Source organism: Eschrichtius robustus, chromosome 18, assembly GCF_028021215.1.
Source record: "Eschrichtius robustus isolate mEscRob2 chromosome 18, mEscRob2.pri, whole genome shotgun sequence".
NCBI classification, from domain to species: Eukaryota; Metazoa; Chordata; class Mammalia; order Artiodactyla; family Eschrichtiidae; genus Eschrichtius; species Eschrichtius robustus.
Genome location: NC_090841.1, coordinates 33,579,293 through 33,604,436, shown reverse-complemented (window position 1 = coordinate 33,604,436; position 25,144 = coordinate 33,579,293). Strand labels below are relative to the sequence as shown.

Below are 25,144 nucleotides of genomic sequence, written 5' to 3'. Positions count from 1 at the left end.
AGTAGGTTGAGTATCAAAATTTGAATATTTTTCAAAGATTTGGAAAACAAATTGTAGACATTCTACTCTTCGAGTTTTATATGAGCTGTCTTTTTAAATGAACAAGGTATATCAAACGTAGAACAGTTAGGTGTTTGTCTTTGTTTAGCACTCTTAGAGCTAACTTCTTAACCTATCCTAAGTGTAATACATTTACTTTTATAATTGTGTACTGTACATTGTTCAAAGGAGCTAACTGTACTTATTCTTCACCTGATAGCATTGGTTTCCATAGTGCACATCAACTTTGTTTTTGTTTTTGCTGTTTAGACCTCTAAATATTTACTCTTAGTAGTTTTTCTAGGGAAAGAGCCGCCACTCCCCATCTGAAATAGTTTAGGTCTTTGGATATCTATTATTCTATTATTTTTATAACTGATTGAAACGATTTATATCTTTTTTTAGATTCTTTTATGACAAAGTGCATATCGTGTCTTTTGGCAATTAAGTGCCTACCACCCTTAACATGGATCTATCCTTGGTTTTACAGAGAGAAGAGAAGAGGAAGATTTTGAAGAGAAGAAAGCTATTAAGAAAAGAATTAAAGAACTTAAATTTCTAGATTCTAAAGTTGCCCAGAACCTTTGTAAGTATCAGATTTCAATACAATTAAATTAGCAAAACACACCACTGAACACACTGGTTCCTTTAAATTATTTCACTTTCTTTTTGACTCGCTTTTCATTTTATGTTAATTTTATTATTATCATTTATAATAAATTCAAAGATAATTTTCCTTTCCTTTAGGTAAATTATGAGTTAAATTCTTCAAAAGATTAATGCATATTAGAAGATAAAACTAAGAAAGGGAAATATATTTCCCGTAACTGAAAAGAGACCTACCCTTTAAAGTCTTTCTTTTAAGTATAACAGTAAAGAATTATGGAATTTAGGTGATGACATAATATTTTGAAAAAAATCGGTAGTGGATTATTTCTTCTATACTGCTGAATCTCTATTATTTGTGATACTTGATCACACACAAAGGAGGTTGGAATGTTAATGGAAATAAGGATGATGATTAAAATGAATCCTGTTATCCCATCTGAGCAGTTCAAAGCCTTTCCTCAAAAGTACTGACTGGAAATACTTTAGATTAATTATTGTTACAGGAGCTAAATTCTTAGTATTGAATTGTTTTCCTGACTGAATTATTGTGGGAGAAGAGGGCAAATAGTTTTGCTTCTGACTGATTTCTAACTGCATCTTAAATGCATCAAAGATAGTTCTATTTGGAACTGAGATAGTATGATCTGGATATATTACTTTTCTGTTGCTATAAGAGGGATAAAATGTGGAGAGTCTAGAGGCATGAAGAGCTAACATGGCTTTTAGTCTGCTTTTCAATTATTACATGCCTCAAGTGAGCTTTTTGCAAGTATTGGGACAAAACAATTCTTGATGAGAGGATAAAGATCCATGCTATTGATTAAAGAGGGAGTTAAGTTAGCGTACAGAGAAGGCAGAGTTGACATTTCTTTTGTGAAAGCTTTGGAACCCTCTTGCTTTGCAACTCACTGTGGCAGAGGGCCATCTCTTTTTCTGCAGTGTAAGCCTGACAGGATCCCCATGGGTAGTGTGCAGACATTAGTGCTATTGGCCAATACACAGTTTTCTATTTCTGGGCACATACCTGCCCCTTTCAAGTTAGGTGGTACCATGTGACTTGCTTGGGCCAATGAAAATATCAGTGGGGATGAGGTAACTTTTGTGTGGAAGCATTAATTGCTGATGGGAGCAGCTCCAGAGCTCTCTGCCCCACACCCAGACTGGTGTTCATCATCCCGATATGAGGGTGATAAGTAAAAGAGCCTGTCTTCCTGGTATGTGATGGACATGTAGTCTGAATTAGAAATGTGTTTTTCAGGGGAGGTTAGACCAGTGAAATTTTGGGGTTTGTTATGTGATACAGATATTTCAGGGAATTTCCCTCTTAAAGGAACATTGTCTCTGTTAAAAGCATTAGTAACTTAGATAATGTCAAAAAGTTCTATACTCTGTGATTTGAAAGATGATTTTTGTCTTAAAAAATGTTTATGACCTGCGTTACAAATTGTCCTGTTAGGTAGGTGTCCTAAAGAAATATCATTTTGAGTATAATTCTTTTTAGATGGGTTAGCCATGATAAGATAGCCTAAATAGCCATCTCAAAGTTGAATAATTGACTTGTTGAATAGGGTTCTATTTACATATTACACACATGTGCTAAATGGGATTTCAAATTTAATTGTAATAGCTGATGTGCTAGTTCTGTATTTGGCTCTTTAACCTTTACTACAGTCTCATCATGTAGGTAGTAGTATTGACATTGTAAGTAGGTGGGTGTAGCAGTTCTGGTAGCAGTTCAGTGTAGCAGTTCTGGTGGGTGTAGCAGTTTAGTGACTTGAAAAAGATTGCTGATTTTGAAAATGGCCTGTAGGGATAGGGCATATTTATTCCTGTTTAGAGATAACAAAATTATATTATCATAAAGAAGGACATTGTTGTCTGGGTTGCTGTAGCTAGGGCATATGTATCCATTCATTTAATTGTTATACATGTTTTAAAGTATAAGATCAAAAGGTCAGAATTCATACCAGGTTATTATATTATGAGGTAATCCATCTCAGATTATTCTTACCCTCTCTGATTGTAGCAAGTGTTATGATTTAAGCTTTAAGAAGCTTTAGCAGCCTATAATCTTTACTGTAATTATAGTCTGATTCACAGCTGGTTTTTGTCTAGGAAATTCAGAGTCTTCTGAGATACTGAATTCTGAGAAGAGTCTTGTGATGGTGACAAGACTCTCATATCACTTAGAAATCTAAGATACTTTCTCTTAGATTTCCCTTAACTGAAATATTTCACAGAGTTTTGAGGAAAGGATCTAAAATCCACAGATTTATTTACCTATTTATTTAAAGGTGGGTTGGGATCCCTATATTTTGAGTTTGTAAAGGTTTTGGCAGACTCTGGGCTCAGTGTAAAAGATAGAATTCTAGCCATTCTAGGATCAAGAGATGGCTCGGGAGTTTTACAAGGTTCATATGTTTTACCAGATTTTTTGGAGTGGGTAGTAGAGCTATAAAGGGAGGAACCCTGAAACCTAGGAATTAATGTAAAGGTTTAAATATTTATAAGTTCCCTTGCAGAAAACATGTGTGACTGGTTCCAAAATCTGCACACTTTACACCCCTTCACTGCATTCAAAGCTTCCCACTGGGATCAATATAATCACATTTTTGAAGGATAAAATGCATGTTAGTACAAAGATTCAGTTTAATGGATATTTTTTAAGCTTTAAATGAGTATCTCATTATTCTCAATAACTTAAAAATTTTTCTTTTTAAAGGTCTATGCTTGTTTTCTGATTTGTGTGTTATGCATTAGGCCACTTTCAACTCTTCTGTAGTTTATTTGCCCTTAGTTATAGCAAATGTTTTCCCCAAAACTTATTCATAAACTATAAAAAAAAAAACCATAGTTCAATCTTTATAAATATATCTGTTTAATATATATGTTAATTATGGAATAATACCTGAAAGTAGTGGATGAATTACAAATATAGAAGAAAGTTAAGGAATAAGTTACGTCTGTCTGCAAAATAGATTTTTCTATTCACATTTAATTTTTTCTTTCATGTATTATTGTATGTTGTTAAACATGTATTATTAATTGTACATTATGTTATTTATGTTTTAATAATTACATAATTGTATAAGTGAGATCATATAGTTGTTTTATTTGCAAAGTTAGGGGGTCCCCAAGACTACCTTCACTTCTGACACCAGTTGCAAATTTGGGGGTCCCCAAGACCACTCTTAAGTTTGATAATTTTTTAGAAGGACTCACAGAATTGACTGAAAGCTGTTTTACTCATGGTTATAGTTTATTACAGCAAAATGGTACAGATTAAAATTGGCAAAGGGAAGAGGCATGTGGGGCAGAGTCTAGGAGAGTTGTAAGCATAAAGTTTGTAGTTGTCCTCTCCCAGTGGAGCCATGGACAGTAGTAGCTTTTCCCAGCAACGATATGTGACATTTCTCACAGATTATTGCCAATAGAGATGCTCACCCTAGCCTTGGTGTTCAGAGTTTTTACTGGGTGTTGATTATAGCTGAACCCCCATATGATGGCCTTAGTTCCCAGCCCCTCCACAGTTCAAGCTAATATTGTGTGACCCAAAGCCCCCACCATAAATCACATTATTAGCATAGACTGTCTGGTGTGGTCCAGTGAATGCCCTCAGTAAACAAAGACACTGTTATCACACAGGGCATTCCAAGGGCTTACAGAGTACCTCATAGGAGCCAGACCTTACCTGGGTAAACTTAATCCTTTACCACACAGTATGTCACCTTTTTCCACCAGATGCATTTTGTTTTCATATTATTCATTTAAATTTGTTTTAAATATATTGTTATGACATATTACACATATGAGAGAATATATAAAATGCATGATATATAAATCAAACATTCATACCTAAAGAAATGGAACATTACTAATACTTAGGGACTTATATACGACCCTCTCTAATCTTATCCCCCTTCCTGTGAGAAGTAACCTTATCCTGAATCTTGGGTTAAATATTCCCTTCCTTTTTTCTCTACAGTTTTACCGACCACGTACATGTTCCTAAACAATAAGTTGTTGGTTTTGACTAATATTGAATATTACATGTATAAAATCATACCATGTTAATGCATCTAGCTATAGTGTATTCATTTTCATTGCAGTTTAGTGTGTATAACATTCTTTGAATATTATACTTTATTTCATTCGACCTCTGGGTTGTTTCCTACTTTTGGTGATACTAATGGTGTGGCATACTATAGTTCTCAGGCTAAATGTCGTCCATTGCCTGTTTTTTTAAATAAGTTTTATTGGAACTTAGCCAGGGCCGTCTTTTACATATTATCTATGGCTGCTTTTGGGCTGCAATAGCAGAGTTGAGTAGTTGTGACAGACTGTATAGCTCACAAAACCTAAAATATTTACCATGTAGCCGTTTACAGAAAAAGTTTGGCTTTTCTCTAAGTATACCCCTACCCTAAGTATATACCTGTTCTGCATTCGTACCAATTTTCTCTTCCAGTCTCAAAGCTTGAGTGTTCCCACTGTACAAACTCTGCCATGCTTAGTGTTTTACAAGAAGCTAATGTAGCTTTAAAGAAAAAATTATGTTTAGGACTTGTTGAGCGTCCTTGTTCTGATGATTTGTCTCTCTCTAAAATTCTGGAAAATGACATTTTCTCTTTAAATATGCTTTTTCTGTGGTGTGTGTGTGTGTGTGCATGCATGTGTGTATGTGCATGTGTTCCTTTTGGAACTCCAAGAAGACATTTTTAGGTGTCCTTACTCATCTTCTGTGTCTCTTAACCTAGTACTTTTCCATCTCTTTGTCTTTGTGTTTTGGGTAGCTTCTCTGCCTATGTCACCAATTTTCTCTTTATCTGATGTCTAATCCATGTGAGTTTTCTATTTCAGTAGCTAAATATATATATTTTTATTTTTAAAGTTTTTTTCTCCCTCAAGTCTTTGTTTCTTTTTATTAATGTTCTTTTCTTTCCTGTCCAGTGTTTCAAACTTTTCTTTCATTTCTTTAAGTAATTATTTCATTTTCTCCAGGATTTCTATTTTCCTTTCTTTCACTACGGCTCAGAAATAGATTTAAGATTAAGATAAAAAATAACTTTTTAAAAATAGTTCAAGGTTCTCTGTCCACTTTGCCATGCTGCCTGAAATACAAAACTGTAATTTCTTTCTCTCAATTACTATATTATGCCTCAGTGTAATTCTTTCCTTTTAATCTTTCCATTTAACATTATAACCTTTTCTATGTTTTGTTATTGTGTCCATGGTTAGGTTTCTTGAGTAGAATTTACTGTCTCTCAAAGGGAATTTTAAGGATTCTGATTAATCTTACTATCTTTCTAAGTTTGCAATACAGGTACTATCTTAACAACTTGCCTTCTCAATTTGCTTACTTCTGATGTTTAACATATATTATTTTTTTGTAACTTTTTTCTTATTCCTTTGAGTTTTCATACATTTTCCTCATTTTCCTATTTGGACCTCATTGTATTCTAAATGAAGTGGGAGAAAGCCCTCTGAATTTTGAGGCAGGTTCATCCCCCCAATTTCCTTGCTTTTTAATTGTTTTAAGCGCTTTTAATTGTTTCAGTGTTTTCTTTTTATTTTGTCAGATATCAATCTTTTCATGTTTTTCACTGATTTTTATGATTAAGAAGTTCTTCTCTAACCATAAATGAGCTAATTTGCCATGCTAAATTTCTTTTAGTATTCCTATTTGTTAATATTTACATTTAATCCTACAATCATATGCAACTTGTTTTTACATGATGTACAGATTTAGATTTTATTCCCTCTATATCAATTATTCATTGATTATCTCTTTGAGATCATATAGTTATTATCTTTTTGTGCTTTCTAGTGTCTACTATGGGGTTATCCTTTTATAATTCCACTAATCTCTATCTTTTACAATATAATTTAGCTCCTTTGTTCCCTCTTATTCTTGGGATATTGAGGATTATACACATTTATAATTTCTAGCACTATTATCCCACATTTATGACTGTGTGAGTTCAAAATGTGTGAATGAAGCTGATGATAAGAACACAGATGGTGCTCTCGTTGTTCATCTGTAGTTGATCCATGGTATCCTCAGGAATACAACCTTGCTCCAAGAAAGAAGAGATCATGTTTTCTCTATCTTATGTAAAATAGTGTTTTTATATGAAAATACCTACAAATAAAATGATATGTTTGGTGTATAAAACAAAGTAGTAGGGAGTGGTAGCAAGGTCTGAGTGTGCTCAAGAAGTGACATCTTTCACTGGACAGAAGAAACAATAATACTAGTAGAATAAGGGGGGAAACAGTAAAAGCCTTAAATCTAATGCTATGAAAATATTCTTATATACTTTTGAGATCATTGTGTTTTAACATAAGATGTATGAGGTATAAAAATGTAAATAATGTTGAAATTCTCAGTAATAACATATTATCCCATCTAGTCCATTTGGACAGTTTTCCATTGAAATTTGTGTTCTAATATTGCATATTTAAGCTTTAGTTACATAAAAAAGGTATTTCTCTGGCATATTGTCTACAATATTTCTGAACAGTGAAGTGCTATTATAACTTGGAAAAGTGTTAATGCACTGCTTAGCAGTTTTCTTAAAAAAAATTTTTTTCCGGACTATTTAGTAAGGCCAGAAGATATTATGCAGGCTAATAACACACATGTGTAGATAAATATTACATGTACATATTGGGGTTTTATGATTCTTTTCATTACAATGTGATATCTCTATAGTGTTCTAAACATATTTCAGTTTTCTAAAATCACAGCAAAATTGACACAATTTCTATGTTAGGCTAATAACTAAGCATTAAAAATCAACCTCAGAACCAGCATAATAATATAGGACTGTTGTTTAAACACTAGTTCTAGAACTGGAGAAGAGTATAAAATGTGCTAATGAAAGTTTCCCCCACAGTAATTATATTAAATAATTAAAATCTCTCACTTTATGAATTATTTTTGATTTTATACATAGAACTACATCTCAAATTGTTTTCTTACCTTCTTCATTATGAACCTCTTTTTTTCCTCCTCCTCTTAGCAATCTTCCTGAGTTCTTTTCGGGTGCCATATGAGGAAATCAAAATGATGATACTGGAAGTGGATGAAACACAGTTGGCAGAGTCTATGATTCAGGTAAACAAACAGGCAGAGAGCTTGAATTCCAATATTTCATTGCAAGCTTCTCATTAAATAGAAATCTGTAAGTGAAGCAAAATTCTTAAACTAAATCATTCAACTGGAAAATCATTGCTGCATAATTAGTTTGAGCATAACTTCTGCATTGCCAGGAGATAAAGCTCTGCAACTTCTCTTAACTGCAAACTAAATATAATGCTATCAAATGATTACATTTCAATTATTTCAAATGACTGTTTTTGAAAGGCAGATTGTTTACTTTTACACTTATGTTTATGTTTTTGTTACAGTTAAGACTAGTAATATGCTAATTTAAATTTATTTGTATAATCCTTATAGAATGTGTTTTTCTTGGGCTTATATGTCTTATAAAGGTGTATTATTGTTTGGTATAGAAGACTGAGGGAATTTTCTCTTTATTTAGAGTTACCTTGATTAACAACCCTTACTTGAGTCATTTGTGTTCCCATGAATTCTAGAAATTTGTTTGCATGGTATTCTGAATCATTCAGAAGGCTGGAAGATTTTTAAAATATTTTCTACTCACAGGATTATTTAACAAATGCTAGTATGGTTTCAGAATTACTTGCTGAGTTCTATACATAAGGTACAGTAATGCATGTCTTGATAGAATTTAAAGTTGGAGAAGCAGACCACAAATCATACAGTGAGAGAATAATATCTTCAGTTTGCTACCTTTTATTCTTATTAGTTAGTGTTAACAACTAATTAAAAATATTCTAGATGTTTTAATCCATCAGTAAGTGGTATCCTTGGAAGTTCTTGGTTTTGTCTGTCCTATCTTCTAAGTGTGGTGGTAATATATAATCCCATCAGTGATTTGTGCTGAGTCTCAGGCTCATAAACTACCTAATTCAACAAACCTTCTTCAAGAGTTTTCTTTTTTTTTTTTCTCTACTAGTTTCTCTTTACTACGTTTTGTCTTTATTCCTGTTGATCGTGAATGTGCTTTGTTCTTGAGAGTAGATTTCCAAGTCCCTTCAATAAAATATTTCTACTTAATGCATATGTATTTTTCACAATGTATTTGTTAAATATTTACAGAGTAGCTTTTAACTTGATTATATGAATATTTTGGATGATCATGTGGCTTTTGTTGTTTGAGATGGAAAAAAGTTTGCATTTTAAAATTCATGTCCTAAGAACATTCAGTTCCATGTAATTTATTAATATATTAGTTTTCTATTACTGCTTTAACAATTTACCACAAATTTAGTGGCTTACTATAAAACAAATGTATTACATTTTTGTAGAACAGAAGTCTGGTGTGGGCCTTACCGTGCCAAAGTCCAGGTGTTAGCAGACTTGCATTGCTTTCCGTAGGCTTCAGAGAAGAGTTCATTTCTTTGTCTTTTCCAGCTCCTCATGGTTGCCCGCATTCCTTGGCTGGTGGATGCCTCCCTTTAATCTCAAGCCAGCAATGTTGCAGCTCTCTGTTCCTGTCTTATATAGTCACATCTTCCTCTTATTCTATTATTCTCTCCCTTTTCCACTTTTAATGACCTTTGTGATTACACTGGGCACATTGGATAATCCAGGATAATCGCTCTAGTTTAGGGTCAGCTGATAGCAACTTTAATTCCATCCCAAACCCTAATTCCCTTTGTCATGTTACCTAATATTTCACAGGTTCTGGGGATTAGGTGTGAACCTCTTAGTGGGATTGGGGCATTATTCTGGTTACCACATTTGCTAAATATAAAACCAATCTTATGAATTTAAAATCTAAAAATTTAGTTTGGACATATGCAAAGTCTTCATATATTCATTAACAATAAGAATTTTATGCTATTTGAAGACTTGTTTTTAATTTTAAAAATACTTTCTAATTGTAAAGTGAAGAACTTGCCTGTTTTGAACAGGGCATGGAAAAAGCATTACTTTGTAATAATCATTATTTTGGTAGGCTTTGTTCATTGTCATGATCTTATTATGGCATATCTAGTTATTTATTCATATAACAAGATGTCAGTATTGATGTCATCTTTGCATGTTATTTTTCCACCTCATTGTTTACCCATTTACCTTTGTCCCATCAGTCTTTAATGAATGAATTAATTAATTAATTTAGCACGTATTTCATAGTGCTCACCATGTGCAGGGCATGGTGTTAGGCTCAATTGGACATAGACTTTACCTTTCTGGAGTGGCAAGGGAGATGGCATTTATATATAACTATAATACAGGATAAATATGGCTGTGTTGAGATTGTTTTAGAACTAGATAATGTGCTAAGTGTGCATATCTGTGTGTAAGGGTCCTTAAAGGTTGAATATGGCATGTATGTAGAAAAGAGCAGAGGGATCGTGTGAGGGAAAAGCTGGGTGTGTGGGGGCAGATGAAGAATTTAGTTCGATAGGAGCTTAGGATGGGAAACATGATAAAGGGAGAGACAAAGGAAGGTCAGGCCTGTACTCTTACAAATCACAATAGTTTCATTACTTTAGAAAGCAAAAATAATGAAGTGAAAAATTAATGAATTTGTGATGAAAGATTAAAACTTAAGTATATATTAACTAAAAGTATTCAAGGGGATATGATGATTATCTAAAAGGATGCTGAAGAAATCCAGAAGCCCAATGTAACAAATAGATCAGATGTCACCTAGAATGATTAAAAGAAAATATTAATAACCAGGTGTTTTGGTCTCAGGCAATTCTACTAAGAGAAACTTCTGTTTATATGGGAAAATACTTTTATTGTTTTTATTCAGTTTGATAGTATTAATCGTGAATACTTTTTTAAGGGATGATCTTAAATTGCCACTTTTTTGTTTGTTTTTGGCCAGTCAATCAAGTTTATGTCCAAAGGTACACAGTGAGTCAAAAACTTGTTCTTTGATCTAACTCTTTGATATGTAACATTCTCTAACATTATTTTTTAACTAATAACACCTTTGGGGGTTTTTTTCCTCCTTAAATATATTCAGCATGATGTAGGGTTAATTATAATTTATACTTGACTTTGGGCTTGTACAGAGTTTATTGATGGTGTAATTTGGAATTGTGAGCACCAACCACTCTTTTCTTTCTTAATTTTAATATCAGTATACTAACTCGCTATAATACTATTATAGTCGATTATATTTTGATACAAAGGATCTATACAGACTTTGTCTAAGGGATGGTTTAACAGGGAAGCGTAATTATATGTGTTCCCTTGGTCTTTCTCCATTGGGAGTCTTTCTGTTGTCTAAGTGTGTGGCTTGGGAAAGGCTGTGCATGGACAAAGGAGCCAGAACAACCAAATGAACCTGTGGTTTCTGGGCTGCAGATGATATAGGCAAAGGGCTGTTACAGCCACGCACTTAAGTTCTCTCTATATGCTTTCATCTGCAAGGTGTATCATCCTGTGCCTTCAATGCCTTTTCAAATTTTCTTTCACATCAGAAAAGTTACTTTGTCTTTGTTTTAGAGATATCTTCAGTTTCATTATTAAAACTGTAATCATATTGGTTAAATCTTGCAAGTGCTGTCATTACAATTCCCTTGATTTCTTTTCCATTCTTTCCCTTGCCTATTAGTAGCAATACGATGATTTCTTTTATCCCCGTGAGTGAAGTGTTAAAATATGTTTGGCTTTGCCTGATATTTCTGACATTTAATTCCCTAAAGCTGAAATGTAATTGATCACATTTATCCAGGTGAGAAAGCTGTTCCTTTGGTATAGGTTGAATTCTTCTTTCTCCATTATATAGCTAATCAAATAAACATTCAGTACTGCTTGATTTGAATATATAGTAACCCTGGATAGAGAAGAGGAAAATTGGTTGCTTTCAAGATGCAGAGAATGTAGCCTAAGGTTTAATATTAGGGAGGTTACCTAGAAATAAAACTAAAGATTAACTTCTTCAATGATTTCCTTCCCATAGTTTATTAAAAATTTTTCCTAGAATTTAAGAAGCACATTTAGTGAAGATATTTTCTTTTGGTTTTAATTTTTAGAACTTAATGAAACATCTTCCTGATCAAGAACAGTTAAATTCACTGTCTCAGTTCAAGAGTGACTATAACAATTTATGTGAACCCGAGCAGTTCGCTGTTGTGGTAAGTACTGTTTCTCAGTGTCAGCTCTCTTTGGAGGGGATTTTTATACAGTGCGAAAACAGAGAAAAGGAAATGTAAGGCTTTTCACATCATCATTGCTCAAAAACCATCTTGCTTTCTTTTTTTAAACCTGAGGATATTTATGGGAAATTATCTTGATTTTAAAATATATATTGAAATTCTAGCCGTAAATGAAGTCCAAGGATTTTTTTCAAAAGCATAAACATGATGTTTTTTTAAGTTCTCTCTTTAATGTCAAAATGTAAAATGAAACCTGCACTCCTAAGACTAGAGAGTATATTTGTGATTTATTCTAGAGCTGTATATTCCAACATATTGCAAGAGTAGCTTCAGTTTTTCGTTCTAATCATTCACTTCAGTTCATCTCATATTTTAGACTCTGAAATTAGAAATGTAGTCTCTTTCTTGGCAATGAGGGTGAAAAATGAATACGTTTTAGAATATCTTTGAGGCACCTTGATAATCACCTTGTTCCGGCCTCCTACTTTATAGAAGGTGGGGTCTAAAGAGGTGAAAAAAGACTTTCCAGTGTTATATATTAGCGGTATTGTAACTTTAAGATTTTTTATCAAGCTTTCTTTTCTCCTGCTCTTTCCTTCTACCATTAAATTACCATTTTGAGATTGGTTACACTCAGCCATCATGATGATATTTTAGAGTAGTATTTCATTTTTTTAATATATAAGATTATTTTTTTCCTGCAGTCTTCAGCTATATTATTACCAACTTCCAGGGACATGATGGAATTGTATTTGATATAATTTTGAAATTTTGGGTTGGATAACTAAAGGACTATGTCTACATACTATATTTGGCATGTTGTCGACGTTTGCTCTTAAACTCCTTCCTATGTCTTCATGAACCCATTCTACTCAGCCCTCCCTACAGCACCTCCCCTCCTCCCTCACCCTCCATCCTGCACCCAAAGTTCACAAACTCAGAATAGAACTCAGAAGAAAATAAAGCACCTTTTTCCTGTTCACAGCCTTATAATTTTTATTATAAAACTTTTAAATTTATTATTTTTAGAAAAATGCTTTTTTTTTTTACCCAATTCTCCAGAGTACTCTTTCCTCCTCATCTTTTTTTTCTCTTTTCTTTTTTTTTTTATTTCCTTATTTATTTTCTTTCACCTGATCACTCTGTCTTTCTCTTGATCCCTATTTGACACAACATCTTCCATATGAGACATGGGAGAATTTGCATTCATTTTTAACCACAGACTACTTAGAGTTTTGATTTTTGCCCATCTTTTTTGACTCTTGAATGAAAAGCATAACATGTAAAATTATAATTTTGAAATATTCCCATCCACATTAAGCCTGAAACACATACAAACTTATGTGAAAATGTCTATTTAACGAGTAACCTTTTATGTTGCATATCATCACAGAGATTTAAAACTATTCCCATGTTCTTTCTAGTGATTGTCACAGAAGAATGAACTCAAACTTGCAGATATTTCAGGTTTATTTAAATAGCCAGGTTATGCCCGCCTTTGAAAACGAGAGTTCACATCAAAGAGGTATGATTTACAAGCAGTGTGCTCAGAGGGGTCAGAAAGTTAAAACAATTATAATCCCAGATAGCAGGGCTAGAGGTTATAGTTTTGATTTTAAGACAGAAATGGATCACTTCCATTTCAGGACATGTCAACACAAACTTGACCTTGACTCTACACATTCTATGCTGGATCATATCTGACTACAAATGGAATATAATGAGAAAGGAGTGACGCTGTTGAAAGCCATCTGCTATGGAAATATGAACAGAGCTTCATTACCTGTTGATTATGAATATTCCTAAAAATATTGTTTCAAGTTCTGGTTTGTGTTGTACTAACATTTTAAAATATAATTGTTTTGGTGAAGAAAGGAGAAAGACAGTTGAAGAAAAAAAATGAGAACTTTCTATATACTCTTTTTTGGGGGAGGGGTTGACAAACGGTAATGTTCTTCAACTTCACCTTTTTTTCCATATCAATTATTCACCATTTCCAATCTGGCTTTCCCTACTTCTCAAACTCCCACCCATCCCCCAAAAGACAGGAAAACTTGCTTAAAGTTCTAAACAATACTTGAGAGTTACCCAAAAAATGATACACAGCATGGAATGCCTTGAAGTTTTCTGTTCTCCTTTCTGGATTAAAAGCTCAATAAGTTCACTAATTCATTAGAGTGATGTGTTTTCAATTTATCAACATTGTATAAATGATATAAATTTGGTGGTTTTAGGAAACTGATTATAATAACCAGGTACATTTTTAAAGATTCCCATAATGCTGTTTTATTTTTAAAGTGATATGCTTAATGTAATTGTGTATATGTCAAAGACTGGCTGTTATCTTGAGGTAAGCTAAACTGCAGATTCCTACAAGACTTTTCTCTTGTAGAAAAGCCTTTACTTACTGACTAAACCTAAAGTGCTAATAATTTCTAGATGAAAAATCATCACAGAGTCATAAACAAGGAAGAGTCAAGGGTTGGGATAGCCTTTGCACCCCAAATAGGGCCAAAGCTTGCCTTTTTATTTGTTTTCACCATAGATGGACTTGCTGTTAGCTCTGTTTCATCTTCAGGTTCTATACACTGATATTTTGATTTCTAGCATTGTTTTCATTTTAACAAAAATCAGTTAAAACCCTGCAGTTATGTTACTTGCCAGTCAGTTTACATTTTGCTTTTATCCAGTTATGTAAATTCATTAATTTGACTCATGTGAATTACAGATGTATTCTATTTAAATAAACACTCAAATTTGATACAATCGATAAAGTCACTAAGGTTGTTTGCATTATATAATCAACTTTAATTCCACACAAGAATTATGTAAAATAGTAAACAAACAAAACGCAGCTTACCTCAACATCTGTGTTTGTTTACATTATTTCTCTTTGGTAGAAAGGCAGTGTTCAAAAGTAACACATCCAAAATGCTAATAACCAATGTCAATTAAAGACCAAATAGAATGTATAAAATATAACATGTAAATTAGAAATATGTTTTACTTTTGTCATGTATTACTTACATACAACTATCCAGGGTTCTATGTCCTATAGAGTATGGTATACAAATATAGTATTCAGAAATATGTGAATATCCATTAAGTTGTACGTCCTTGAAGCTTTCTTTCAACCACTAAAGTATTTGCTATGTCTATATTCTCTCCAGGTTTCCTGTAATACAGAGTTTCATATCCACTTTTATTGATTTCTCCCTTGAAATTGGAAGCAAAATTCTTTAATCCTGATATTATCTCTATTCTTTAAAAAACAGTCTTAATGCAGGAGTACTAGACCTGGGTACTTTTATGGTTCTACGGGTTTAGTCACTCATCTGTTGTTACTGGTAATTCAGAATCTTAAGGTATCTCCCTGAACTAATTCTCCCTGCAGCCCTTCTGACTCGGGCATTGGCCAGTTTGAGCAGGACAGTTCTCAGGTGTTCCAGAGCTGGCCCTGTCTATGCCTTGTAGTCTAGTAGTGGTGTTGACATGGTTGTGGCTGGTACCTTTTAGAACTGATATCCAGTGCTGTGAATTCAGGACCTAATAGTTTAATGCTATTATTGACTTGTTTTGTGGCTGATAGTGTATTTATATGTCCTTTGTTTTCCAGGGGATTTTGGCGTAAGAAAAACAATAACCCATCAAAAAGTCTGAACAAGCTGTCATTTAATGTTGAGAGACTAAGTGTTCTAGTCAAATGGTATTTTGTTATTTTAGAGGAGCGTTCTGGGAGGTGGTTCATCTCTATATCTTTCTGTGTGACTTGAAATGAATGAGACAGCTTACATGCTAATTTTATTTGTTGGTTTAGGTTTTGAGCAGAAGACACTGAGTACTAACCGATGTGCTGAACTTGAAATATTCTTTTCCCTGCATAGTCCAGGACACAACTTTTTGCTGAGAAATTGGTTCATATTTGACATGTCCTTGCCTCATGCTTTATTCAACTTAATTTTCTATCAATAAGATTTGGAAATGAAAATATTCTTCCTAGAAACTCTCACTCATTGGATCAGTTACCTGTCTCTTTTCTTGGATCCTTCCCTTCCCTCTTTAGCCCCAGAACCTTCTCATTTATTTCCCCAAAATATTGCCTACTTACCAAAAGTTGGTTCCCATTGTGTAGAACCTGATTTTAGTTACATGACTGTATTTTTTATATTTGCAGTGATCTTCTGATCAATAAGCCATTAGGTAAAATCATTGTACTCACAGTGGCAGGGTTAACTGTGTGAGAAATAAGATATGTAAATATTTAATAGGATCACAAGATTTAGCTGAAGCTTAGAAAGAGACCTAAAATTTGCATTTGAAACTTGTATACTAGACTTTCTTTGATTAAAAATTCTAGGTTTTTGAGTATTTGTTTCTACATTATTTAGTTCTGTTAAGCTGCCAATTCTTCAAAGGAATCATAATGTTTATAGGAGATTGAATTGAACAATGTTATGTTTGTGTACTGTATTTTGATCTGCCACCATTTGGTGTCACTGTAGGGCAGGGCTTTTAAACTTTGTGCAGTAGAGACCTCCTGTTTTTTTTTTTTTTTTTTTAAATCAAAAAATGTTGTAGGAAGTTCATGCAAATTTCCCTGCATTAAAAATGCCTTATTTTAAAATACACCTAAATATTCTTGTTATAAAACATTTAAATAGCATATAAAAATATTGAATACAATGTAGAAGCTCCTTGTATCTCACTACCCACTGCATTCCATATAAATGATCATTTTTAACATTTTGTTGACTTTCTGATCCTATTTCTTTGTATTTACAAATGTATGCATGTTCATATGCACATTGTTCTGAAACTTTTCACCGTGAAATATGTTTTGGAGGCTTTTATTTTTATAATGTGTTGTTTTGAAATTCCTATGTGGTATTTCATGGTCCCTACTATGACTTTTTCTGTAACTTCCCTTAATGAAGGATAGTTGAAAGAAAGCTTCAAGGACGTACAATTTAATGGATATTCACGTATTTCTGAATACTATATTTGTATACCATACTCTATAGGACATAGAACCCTGGATAGTTGTGTGTAAGTAATACATGACAAAAGTAAAACATATTTCTAATTTACATGTTATATTTTATACATTCTATTTGGTCTTTAATTGACATTGGTTATTAGCATTTTGGATGTGTTACTTTTGAACATTGCCTTTCTACCAAAGAGAAATAATGTAAACAAACACAGATGTTGAGGTAAGCTGCATTTTGTTTGTTTACTATTTTACATAATTCTTGTGTGGAATTAAAGTTGATTATATAATGCAAACAACCTTAGTGACTTTATCGATTGTATCAAATTTGAGTGTTTATTTAAATAGAATACATCTGTAATTCACATGAGTGAATTGAAGATCCAGGTTACTTACTTAAAGGAGCATTCTGTGTTTTGGGACAAGCTTGGTTCTTTGCATATAATAGGAACGTGATAAATAGCAGTTGATTAAGTCTTTCCTTTAATTGTGTGGAACATCTTGTAAAGTTGTAAAATAAGGAGTGAAATGCCACTGACCATCCCTCACTGGCTCCCTAAGCTACTTCAGTTGCTTACCATAACTTTTACGTGGGTGTCTAAAATTCTTAGATAGGCATTAAAGTGTTAAAAGCAAACAAACAAAAAAAACTTCATTGAGGTATAATTGACATACAGTACAATGCACATATTTAAAATTTGTAGAATTTGATTAATTTTGACATAAGTACACTCATGAAACCATCACCATAATTAAGATAATGAACATACTGATCACCCCCAAGTGTTTCCTCAGACTTCTCCATAATCCCCTCCTTCCTAGCCACCCAGTCACCCAGCATTAGGTCTTTAAAGAGGCAATTCCTGCCCTGCCCCCTGTCTTACTTTCTCCCTGTGCTTCATCTTTCCTCCACAACTTGCTGTGCTCTCAAGGCACCACACTCAGGGCTGTCAATAGGCTGCTTTCCCTTTCTTTTTGCTTTGAGGAAGCCCTTTCTGGAATTCTTTCCCTAGCATTTCTGTTATTCCCTGTAGAATTCAGGATCCTGCCTCTTTGTTACCATAATGCCCAGTGCATATATCTAAATGGTTCTTATTACCCTGGAATATAGTCATAGTATTCATTTATGCTTGCAACTTTTTGACAGGCTGAAGTATACCATGCTTATCTTTATATTCCTGACACATGGCCCATCTTCCAGTACATGGTGGCCACACGATACTGGCTAAGTGATTATATGAGATAAGGAAGAGATGAACAGAAAGGAGGGAAAATACATATAGCAAGAACAGTAAAATAAAAAGAAAGTTAAAAATTGTTTTTAAGATTATACTTTTTAGAGCAGCTTAAGGTTCACAGAAAAATTGGGGGCAAGTTACAGAGATTTCCTGTATCTCCCCACCCTCCACCATCTGCACAAACCTCCCCCTTTATCAACATCTCTCACCATTCATGAACCTACACAGACACATCATAATTGTCCAAAGTCCATAGATTACCTTAGGGTTCACTCTTTTTTTTTTTTTTAAACATCTTTATTGGAGTATAATTGGTTTACAATGGTGTGTTAGTTTCTGCTTTATAACAAATTGAATCAGCTATATGTATACATATATCCCCATATCCCCTGCCTCTTGTGTCTCCCTCCCAACCTCCCTATAGGGTTCACTCTTGGTGTTGTGCATTCTGTGGATTTGGACAAATATATAATGACATGTATCCATCATTATGGTATAATACAGAGTATTTTTTTAAAATCACATTTTGAAATGAAAATGTTAGATACTTTTGAGATAGTTATTTTAATTTTTGTTAAAATGGGTCTCCAGACAATTATTTCTTTGGGTAAGAATGGGTTAATTCAAAAGTAGACCAAGTAACCAACACTTTTGGGCATAAAAGTATAAATTCACACTTTTTTCCAAAACAGAATATAATCACCCTATATGATTCTGCCACCTAACTTGTAGACTTGTCACAGTATTCCACTTTTCTCCTGGTACCACACCTACGTTGGACCTTTTCCTGATCCTTCTTTAACTCAGAAGGCCATGGTGTTTAAGTCTGTCAATACTCAGGTACTCAGTGGTTGTATATTCTAAAAAGTGTTGAGGAAATTGTGATTTGGTATAAGAATCACAGCTTATTGAAACAATTTAAGAAAAGACTGATCAAGATTGGTGAGGGACCTGAAAGAATATGTCCACTGAGCCATTGCTTTCCCAGATTTAAACTATCCATCTCTCTCATTCCTCAAGTGTTGATTATTTTGAGTGCTTTGCAAATGTCCAGATAAAAAATCATTCATGTTTCACAGAATTATCACTTTAAAACTTAACAAAAGACATGGAATTAGTGCACTACAGTGTCTTCTTCAAGGACCCATTTTGGCTTCTTGTAATTACTATTTCCTTTTCTCTTTAATAATTCATCTTCAATCTTGTCTGTCAATGACATAAATCTTGCCAGCCTCTCCTCCTGGAAAATGCGAAGTTCTATTTGTCTTCAGTTGCTGCTTTTTGGTACCTGTCCAGTTGTCCCAGGACCTTCACATTTCATGATGTTCTAGATAGCACTCTGGCAGTCTCATCTGCAAATCTACCCAGGAGGACATTTGTTTAGAATAATAAACTGTTATAACTCTATCCATAGCTATTTAAATCTTAGAGGTCTGCTTCTTTTAAGATCACAAACGTTCAGCTGTTGTTCAGTTATTCTTGTCACTTTGCTTTGCAACCTTCTTGACGTGCTTCTACCAGGATCCAGGACTTAATATAGGCTCACTAGCGCAGATGGCTTTTCTTCCACCTAGTTTAGGGCTTATTAATTTAGCTTGCTTTCAATTGTCATTGATCTGTAGCCTGAAATTCTTCAGACATGTAATACTTCTATCATTTTCCTTACGATCTGATTTCTGCTTTTCATCTCCTTTAGCAGTCTAAGTCAAAATGGTCACAGTGCCGTTTGAATTTTTAGTGAAACCTATAGAAATTCTGTTGGTTTAAGTAGTTAAACATCAGTTGTCAGCTAATGTCTGTTGGTTTAAGTAGTTAAACATCAGTTGTCAGCTAATGTCTGTTGGTTTAAGTAGTTAAACATCAGTTGTCAGCTAATATCTGTCTTGCCCATGCTAGTATTTTCTCTGAAGATCTTTTCTCTCACAGATTACTTCTTAATTCTGCCTACATATGACTCAATGGGGGTACATGTTGACAAAACTCTTAAAAGGCCATTTACACCTTTTTCTTTACATGTTTAACAGGTAGTATAAAATAATGTGTAACAGATGTATCGATTTAGGCAAATATACTGAAATTCACAGAAAATTAGAGGCTTTTTTATGGTTGAACTTAACATAGCTTCACTGCTGATAGACTGAGTATATTTAAGAACATCTCTAGTATTGATCTGAGTTCTCATTAGATGCTTCTGAGGAAATGGCTTCGGGTCCATTAGTGTTGCCTCAGCCTTTTGGTGTTACAAGGGTTTGGATTACCAGATGTTTTATGGATGAATTTAGACCTTGAGATTATATTGGTAACTCTACTGCTGTCTCATGTGTTTTATTTCAATACCTGTCTCCTTGGTTCAGCAATGATTCATTCGTTTGTTCATTTATTTGGCAAATATTTATTGAACACCTACTGTGTGCTGGGCAATGCTCTGGACTCTGAGTTTGTTGCAGTGAACATGTCTCTTACTCCTTCTTGGTCTTACATTTTGGCTGAGTATAGTAACAATATACACAGAAACAAAAACGTGATGTAATATCAAGTAATACTAAGTACTCCTCAGGAAGTGGTGGCATGAGGGCGGTGCATACATGTGAGATTAACATGGCTGGGGAAGGCCTCTCCCATCTGAGCAGAAGCCTGTGTGGCTGTCTTGGGGAAGCATGTTATAGACAGAGGAGACAACAAGCGCCAGGCTTTGAGGGATAAGTGCGTGTGACACACTTGAGGCCGGGGCTGTGGCAAAGTGAATGAGAGGGTGTGGGAATAGGAGGGGACATTAGAGAGATGCCACCAGGATCTTGTAGCCATGTTGTGAGGCCCGTGGACGTTATCCTAAGAAAGCCATTGGAGAGTTTTAAACAAAGAAGTGAAATTATCCTATCTGTGCTTTAGATTTAGATCGGATTGATTATTCTGGCAGTTGTGTGAGGAACAGATTGCGGGGTGGGGGCATAAATTGAAGGCAATGGCCAGTTAACATGCTATGACAATGATTAAGGTGAGACATAGTGGTGGCTTGACAGGCTTGATGGCAGTGTCTCTGGTGAGAAGGGCAGATTCCATATGTATTTTGTAAGTAGGGAAGCCGAGATTTCCGACAGATTGGATTTAGGGTATGAGAGGGAGTCAAGGATGACCCCCAAGGTGCTTGGCTTGTACAATTTGAAACATAGGAGATCCTGTTTACAGAGAAGAGGAAAAGACTTGTAAGAGAGACAGACTGTGAGAGGGAAGATCACTTAAAACACCTATAGACATCTAAGTGGACCTATGAAATATGTAGTTAGGATGTTAGCTGGGAGTTCAGGGCTGGAGGCATAAATTTGGGAGCCAGTCACATACATGTGGAATTTAAAGCTGTGGGACTGGATGAGATCAGCCAGGGAGTGAATTAGAAATGTAACACAGGAGGCAGTGAAGGGTAAGGCAAAATATGCAAACCTTACTGGTTTTCTCAATCTTCTCCCTTGAGAGAGACTCATCATCAGCAAGGTTTTGTTTGTTTTTGCTGCTGGTTACCACCTCTCTGAGGAAAATTGCAATCCATGGTCTAGGGAATTGTACAAGGTGATTTTATAATGTGACACTATTGCAGTTTGTTTCAAAAACTAAGCATGAGGAAGGGTGAGAGGGCTGTTTGGCATTTGTGGGATATAATTCATCAGGGACCTTTGGAAAGAAGCTAGTGGTCATGAGAATGTGTATCTGTGGAAAGGAAGAAAAAACTACCTTTGCCTCTAGATTTTGCTCTCATATGAAAGAAAATGGAATGATCTCTAATATATCATAATAATAAATGTATAGTGCCTATATTTATGAACTAAGATAAAGTTAAAATGCCAAAGGTGTGCAGGCATGTTCTGTGATAAAGTCTCGTTTAATCAAGGGATTGAGTTCATTTAGTTCAAATCTACATCAAAATAGTAATATCAAATCCTGCCATTAATGGGAAAAAATCACTTACATACTACCAATTGTGTTCTCTGTAGAGTGGGAGGATAAGTGGAATTGAACTCTGAATGAATTCTCTTATGAGCTTTTGTTACCTTTGTTCCCCTGAAATTAGTAGAATGTCAGCTATATTAAATAACTTTGCAATTCTTTAATTTATTAGAACGAATAAAAACACAGCATAATCAGAATGATATGCTGTTTCATTGAGTTGCCAACTCTAGTGAGTTTCTCAAAAACTTTGAATTTTCAACTGTGATTTATATTGATCTTACCCCTTTCTTCATGTGGTGGCAAAAGGTACGCAGTTTTGTTTGTGTTCTATCTGACATGAAAGTAAAATGTAAAATGTTGTGAAATAATTTGATAATATTAAGAAGTGATATCTGTGTCAACTTATCTATATCACAGTCTGTTCTTAACACAGCAGCTAGTGACATAAGGCAGATAATGTTCTGTCTCTACCTATAAACTTATACTGGCTTCCCACCTCAGAGGAGGAGCCTAAATCCTTGCTATAGTTGACAAGGTTCTGCATATGTGCCCCTGCCTCGCTGTTTTGCGCCTCATTTTCTACCACTCTCCCCTAACTCAGCTTTAACCACGTGGCCTCTGTACTGTTCTTCAAACATGCCAATCACATTCTTGGGAGGTTTACATTGGCTGTTTATTCTCCTTGGACTTATTTCCTACATATATCTAAATGGCTTGCTTCCTCATGTCCTTTTGATCTTTCTTCCTATGTCAACTTTTGGAGGTCTTCTCTGAGTACCCTATTTGAAATTGCCCATAGCACTTCTTTTCCTCTTCCCTGCTTTATCTTTCTCTCAAGCACTCATTACCTTCTCATTTACTATATTATGTTCTGTCCATTAACCTATCTATTAGTTTATCATAAGAATGACTGTGATCATGGCAGGAATCATTCTCTTAGACACCTATTGGTGAATTTCTAATGTCTTGAACAATACCTGGCATGTAATAATCACTAATAAATATCTGATAGATGGGTAAATAACTTTCCCTAAGGTGCTTTATGGTTTATTTTAAATACTGAAAAACTAAAACCATTTAGCTCTTGGCTTACTGAGACTTGCCATGCCACATGTTCCTAGTACTGAAACACAAATCTGGGTTAAAATGACTTTGTCTTGGTATTCCAGGTTCCTTCAAATATCCTTCATTGCATTTCTAGTCTAATTAGACAGACCTGGGTTTGAATTCTTAAGGTACCATATACTGGCTATAAAATTTTGGGGAAGTTTCTTAACACCCCTCAATTTAATTTTCTTTATTTATAAAATGTATGTGAATTTAGAGCCTATCTCATTAGGTTGTAGTGAGATTTAAGGGAGAGCGTGCATGTGTGGAGTCAATAGTGAGTAATAAGTGCTCAATTCTGTTAGCTGTTTCATACCCTCCTCTATCTCAATGATTTTATTCACTCCACAATTGTTTTCTAATAACTCTTTGACCATTTTTTTTAGATCTCCCAGGCTTTTTTGTACTTTGACTTTTAAATATACACAATTTAATGTCCAAAGCAGCAAAGGTCATCAGTTAGGAGTGTGGCCTAAAGGCCAGTACTGACTCATGAACCATCTCAGTTATGATCAGCTATCATGACTTCAGGTCTCATGATGAGATATGATGCTGGAGTATTTATTTTCTGTTCATGGGACCAGTTTTCAAGGGGACAATTCAAATTACTGAAAACCTGATTAGGATGAACGTCTCGTATTAGTGGCACGTGTTGGAGCCAGAAATAACCTCTAGCTCTCTGACTAGGTATATCCAACTGAGGGTCTCCGCCTTAGGAATCTCGTGAAATCAAAATCACCCAGTTGCATACAATAATAGCTTGATGGTTATTATAGAAAATGTGCTCAAGGACCAAAAAATACTCCAAATTCATTTTAATTATCTGAGATATTATAATGTAGCAGGTTAACCTTCTGCTTGTAAATCATGTCATGCAATAGGAGAGCTAGAGGAGATTAAAAACTTACTCTACATTAGTTTAGTCTGATTATTTTTTAATATGGTATCTGAGACTTATTACACTTAGAAGACGAGAGTTTGGATAATAGGAGCAAGGAGAGAGATTAATTTTGGAGTTTCAGGTCAGTGACATAGGTATTGTATCAAATTAGCAACTATACCACAGTCAAGTAATTACATGACAATTATATTATTTGGCTTTAGTGATGCACAGTTCACAAGGTATATGTATATACATTTACCTGGTACATCTATCCCTGTGATATGACAGCCTCTTAGGCTTATAAGAACTGAAACTCATATAGAAGAGGTGACAACCCAGAACCCCCCCACCTCATAAACAGAAGAGAAGGATTCAGACTCAGGATTTCTGACTCCACATTTCCATATTTTATTTTGTTTCCTCCATACCGTGTTGCTTCTAAATACAAGATTCCTGATCTATTGGTAAAGAACGCAGGAGGGAGGAGATGTGGGAACGTATGTATATGTATGACTGATTCAGTTTGTTATGAAGCAGAAACTGGCGCACCATTGTAAAGCAATTATACTCCAATAAAGATGTTTAAAAAAAAAAAAGAAGAATTGTATATATACGAGAGGTGGGAAAGGCTAATGAATGCAAAGGGAAGGTTTTTAAAGGTAGACTTTAGCCTACATTGCATTTTTGCTCAGGACTAGTCCCATCCCTGCTTTACTGAAGTTTTGTGCTATGGGCAAGTAGAGTCTTTCAGTCCTATTTTATCAGTGTTTACTTTGTAAGTAGCTCCACTTGGAACTACTCACCGCAGTAAAGCACCTCAGTCATTCTGATCAATTGAATGCTGGTATATTCTGAAAGGATTTAAGGTTCCAGTAGCTTTGTATTATGGGTTTCCTTGACACTATCGTTATTTATGCTTTTTCTAATTTCTGATCCAGAATTTTTTGAGGCATTCTATATTTTGAATGCAATTAAGAAGAAACTAGTTCAGTTAGCTTCATGACAGTCCTTTCCTTTATTGCTTAATTGTCTGTTATTCTGTTCTCATTCTATTACTTTATGTACTCTTTTTGCCTTTTTTTTTTTTTTTTTTTTTGCTTTGCTTGTTCTTAGCCTCTTATTTCT

General features: G+C 34.3%; 1 protein-coding gene across 3 annotated transcripts in view; it reads left to right on the top strand.

Moving 5' to 3' along the window:
• Positions 1-25,144, top strand: part of DIAPH3 (diaphanous related formin 3) — a 568,557-nt gene that overhangs the window by 274,893 nt on the left and 268,520 nt on the right. For all 3 annotated transcript variants that reach the window (XM_068526481.1, XM_068526480.1, XM_068526482.1), the window contains 3 exons: positions 530-625; positions 7,674-7,768; positions 11,737-11,838. In XM_068526481.1, coding sequence (XP_068382582.1) covers positions 530-625; positions 7,674-7,768; positions 11,737-11,838 — 293 coding nt within the window. The remainder of the gene's footprint in view (positions 1-529; positions 626-7,673; positions 7,769-11,736; positions 11,839-25,144) is intronic.